Genomic DNA, 4053 nt, shown 5'->3' on the forward strand with positions numbered 1-4053 from the left:
TGTTGCCAGCTCAGCTTGGACGCAGCTTACTGGCCCATGTGGGAATAGAACCAGCAACCCTGGTGCTCAGAGCTTGTACTCTTAACTAACCAACTGACCCACTTGACCAGCCCGACAAAATCTTTTTAAGTTTAGCCCTCTTGATTCTAATCTTTCCAGAAGGTATGTCTATTTTCCGCCTCATTCCCCAGAATGTAATGCTTCTGGGTCCTCGTCTAAAGTTTCTTGCATCATTGGTGTAGGAGATTGGCTGGAGAGGCATTCCACAAGAAATCCTTAGAAGCTACTTTTCTGTTTTAAGAGAGAAAAACCCTTAGTTACAAACATTGATTACAAGTACACTTCACTCTTGAATAACGTGGGGGTTAGGGGCATCGACCCCTTACACAGTTGAAAATCTGCAAAAACTTAAGTTGGCCCTTTGCGTACACAAATGCCCAACCTCGTATTGAAAATACTGGTTTTTACTCGAAGTTGGTTGACTACAATGTGACCTCTGGGAGGGAAGACTAAGTGCTTATTGAGAAAAACCCACGTGTGGGTGGACTGCGCAGTTCAAACCCATGTTGCTCAAGGGTTAGCCGTGTTTCCCCTTTCAAATAACACAGCAAGGAGAAGGGTCCGGTTCAGTCAGCTTTGTTCGATTAGTTTTGGTGAACACTTGTGCACGGCATCCGCCGGGCCGGGCCCTGCAGGGCTTCCCGGGGCCAGGGGCAGGGTGTCCCGACAACTGCATGGGAGCCCTCCCTCCCAGGCCCCTCTGAAGTGGACGGTCTGTGAGACTCGTGGCTGCCTAGAGACCACAGTGTATGTAAATACTTCGGTTTTGTGCTTTTCAGATTTTGTGCAAATGTTTGTTTTGAGGGGATTTCAAGAAAACTCAGGTCTGAGAAGAAATGTGGAGCCTGAACGGATGCCCCAGGTAGGAGGAAAAGTCAAGTGCAGAGTGCACAGCACTGGCCTTCTTAGGAAATTGTGCAGCATAAAGGGCGTCTCATGCTGTCGTTCCTTCTGGAAGCCCCTTGGCCGGTGGCTGGCCTTCTTATGACACAGTCTGCTTTGCTGTGATCATGAGACGCTCCCCGGGTAGTTTTACTGCCTAGTCCGGCAGATGTGGGGGGTGGAGGTGGCAGTGCCATCTCCCTCCATGTCTTCTGGTTTCCGAGGCTCTCGAGGCTGAAGGTCTGCACCACGGCCCAGAATCCAGTCTGTGCATTTAGATGAGAGCGCTTCATGGGGTTCGAGAACTCTGTGCTGATGGTGACCGAGCCTATGCGAGCCAGATGCCACAGGAGGCAGGGAGGCCGGCAGGGTGCAGCCAGGGCCCTGGGCAGTCTCGGGGTGTCACGACGGACACTTCCACAAAGTCTGCCTTTTCACTCTGTATGGTCTCAGCATCACTATTGGGATTATATGTCGACCTAAGAGGAAATCTTAAAATTGCAGCTCTTTGAAAAGTCAGTTTCCTACTATACCTTAAAGGAGCCTGTTTCCTGGAGCGGTGCCCGTGTGCCACAGTGACGGTGGCCCCGTTGTTGTTACAGATCGCCGTGACCGTGCTTCAGAGAATGCTGGCCTGTGAGTCAACTGCTTGTGCTGCACACTGTAAATGACTGAGTTTGTGCATGAATATTCTCAGTTTCCTGCCTTTCCATTTCAAGTATTTTACCTGTTTGTATATTTCCCTTATGTCCCAATACTGGAAAACCCTTTTTTTGGTTGTAATCTGGTATAAACTGACCCTCCACTTTTTCTCCTGGCCCAGTGCCTGCTGATTTCACAGTTAATCTTCAGAGCTATGCACGACCACATTTGACGGTTAATTAGGGGACATTTTACTGTCTACATATTTTGACTTTTTAAATTTAAAGGCTTCACTGAGACACTTGGAAGCCTGAAGGACTTGTGTCATCTGGGGGTTTAGGCAGCCTGGGAGGTCTGTAATGTGGAGATGAGGGGACCTTACCAAAGACCCACTACCTGACTCGTTGAGAAATACTCGGGTTGTTGTTGATGGACTGTGATGGTGTGCTGACGTGTGTTTCTGCTCCCACGTTCTGCATCAGTCGCACTTGAAGCCTTGGCTGCTGGCGTGCAGGAGGAGTCCTCAGCACACAAGGCAGTGAGGTGCTGGTATGTTTCTGGGGCATCTTGGGGGGTGATTCCTGCTAGATAAGAGGTCCTGGGTATTTTATTTTATTTTTAAAGATTTTTATTGGGGAGTTGGGGGGATGGGAACAGCACTGGGGAATTGGGGGAAGGGGAACAGGCAAGTTGCTGTCATTTTGTTCTTAAGTCTAGTTGTGGAGGAGATTGCTTCACTGGCCCAAGTTGGCACCATCATTGTGCTCTTCCCGGGCGAGGCAGATCAGTCGCCGGCTTCTNGAGAAACTGTTACTGTGACCCCTGAACAACACAGGCGAACTGTGCGAGTCCGCTTAACGTGGATGTTTTCGTAAGTACGGTTGGCCCTCCTATCCACAGGTTTCACGTCTGTGGACTCAGCTAACTTAGGATCAAAAACAGTATTTTGGATCCGTGGATGTGGGGGCCAACTGTATGTGTCGATCTGTGCCATTTTACATAAGGGATTGAACACCTGCAGAGTTCGGTATCTGTGGGGTCCGGTGCCTTGCACATACCTTTGGATGACTGCAGCTAAGGGGAGTCAAAATCTTTATGCAGATTTTTGACCCCCATGTTGTTCAAGGGTCAACTGTGCTTTATTATTTAAAGAGAACATTTTGTAATTGAAGTCTTAACGTGCACAGACTTAGTAATGTTTTCTTTGTATAAGATATATCATGTGGTACAATACTTTTAAAGTTAAAAAAGAGATGTTTGGGTAAATATGTTTGATAATCTGTGTGCACATACTTTTATTCCTTCCTGAAATCCCACTGAGAATCAGAAAGGGGATTTTATAAAAAGGCGTAACCCATAAAGATGGGGTGTGGGAGAGGAGCTAGCAGAAACAACATTTGGGGGCAGGCGGCGGCTGGGCCAGCAGTCGGGGACTCAGCACACTGAGGGCAGACCCATCCTGAGCCAGCACTGGAAAGAAGAGAGCCAGTCCAGTTTATTCTTTCTTCCTAAAAGATTCGAGTGTTGACAGCACCAGGTGCCTCTTGCTGTCGGGGTGAAGGAGACAGTGACCCCAGCAGGGTTGGTTGAAAGCGTATTTCAGAAGCATTTGGAACCTTAGACTGCTTGCTCGCCGTGCTCTGGGAGCCAGGCAGGTGCTCCTGTCCTAGCCAAGCAGAAGGCTGGAGGTTGATGTTTATTCTCTGTTTTGGAAAAGCAGAGGCATCTAGTTTGGAGGGTTGTCAAGCGGAGTTGAAAATGCCTTATTGATTCCACTGGTGGTGGTACATGTGGGTCACATCTGGATTTTAAAAGTTGGACCTTCATACCAAAAACATTCTTGATGAATCAAAGAAGGAACAAAATGCAATTATAAAAGTGTTGGAAGAAATCATGGAAGAATGTTTTTATAATCTTGAAGTGGGGAGGCCCAAATAATGCAATTTAAAAATGGACAAAGGATTTCAGTAGACATTTCCCCAGAGAAGACATACCAGTGGCCATTAATCACATGAGAAGATGTTCAGCGTCACTAGTCATGAGGGAAACGCAAACCTGACAGGTGAGACAGGTGAGGGCTTTCCCAGATCAGGGCTTTGCAGACCACACGGGTTCTGCGTGGCTGGTGCCCGTGGTGACAACCGATAGCCGATCACTACTGCTGTCTGACTATTACTGCAGAACTTTCTTTTTTACCCCAGAAGTAGTAAGCTAATCCAGATAAACTATTTGAAAATGATGATTTTTAATGTCTCTAGCAGCCGTTCTTGACAACCCTCCTATGCCAGCTGTGACTTCTTGTGTCATGTCCAGCGTGGCAAGGGCAAATGGGACACGAGAGGAGCGGCGCAGATTTGAATAAGAACAAGAGACAGAAGTAAGATTTAAGAGCGAGACCAAGGGACTCAGCCTTCAGAGATAGACTGAGCCACCGGGTCTACACTTGTTTTTTATTGAGAAGTAAAACTG

General features: G+C 47.7%; 1 protein-coding gene across 1 annotated transcript in view; it reads left to right on the forward strand.

Moving 5' to 3' along the window:
• FANCA (FA complementation group A) overlaps window positions 1–4053 on the forward strand; it is a 57653-nt gene that overhangs the window by 10917 nt on the left and 42683 nt on the right. Inside the window, exons 6-8 of the mRNA XM_019644188.1 lie at window positions 712–922; window positions 1545–1578; window positions 2067–2133. Of these exons, the coding sequence (XP_019499733.1) occupies window positions 712–922; window positions 1545–1578; window positions 2067–2133 (312 nt within the window). The remainder of the gene's footprint in view (window positions 1–711; window positions 923–1544; window positions 1579–2066; window positions 2134–4053) is intronic.

This window comes from Hipposideros armiger, unplaced genomic scaffold (genome assembly GCF_001890085.2).
Source record: "Hipposideros armiger isolate ML-2016 unplaced genomic scaffold, ASM189008v1 scaffold_4, whole genome shotgun sequence".
Classification (NCBI taxonomy): Eukaryota; Metazoa; Chordata; class Mammalia; order Chiroptera; family Hipposideridae; genus Hipposideros; species Hipposideros armiger.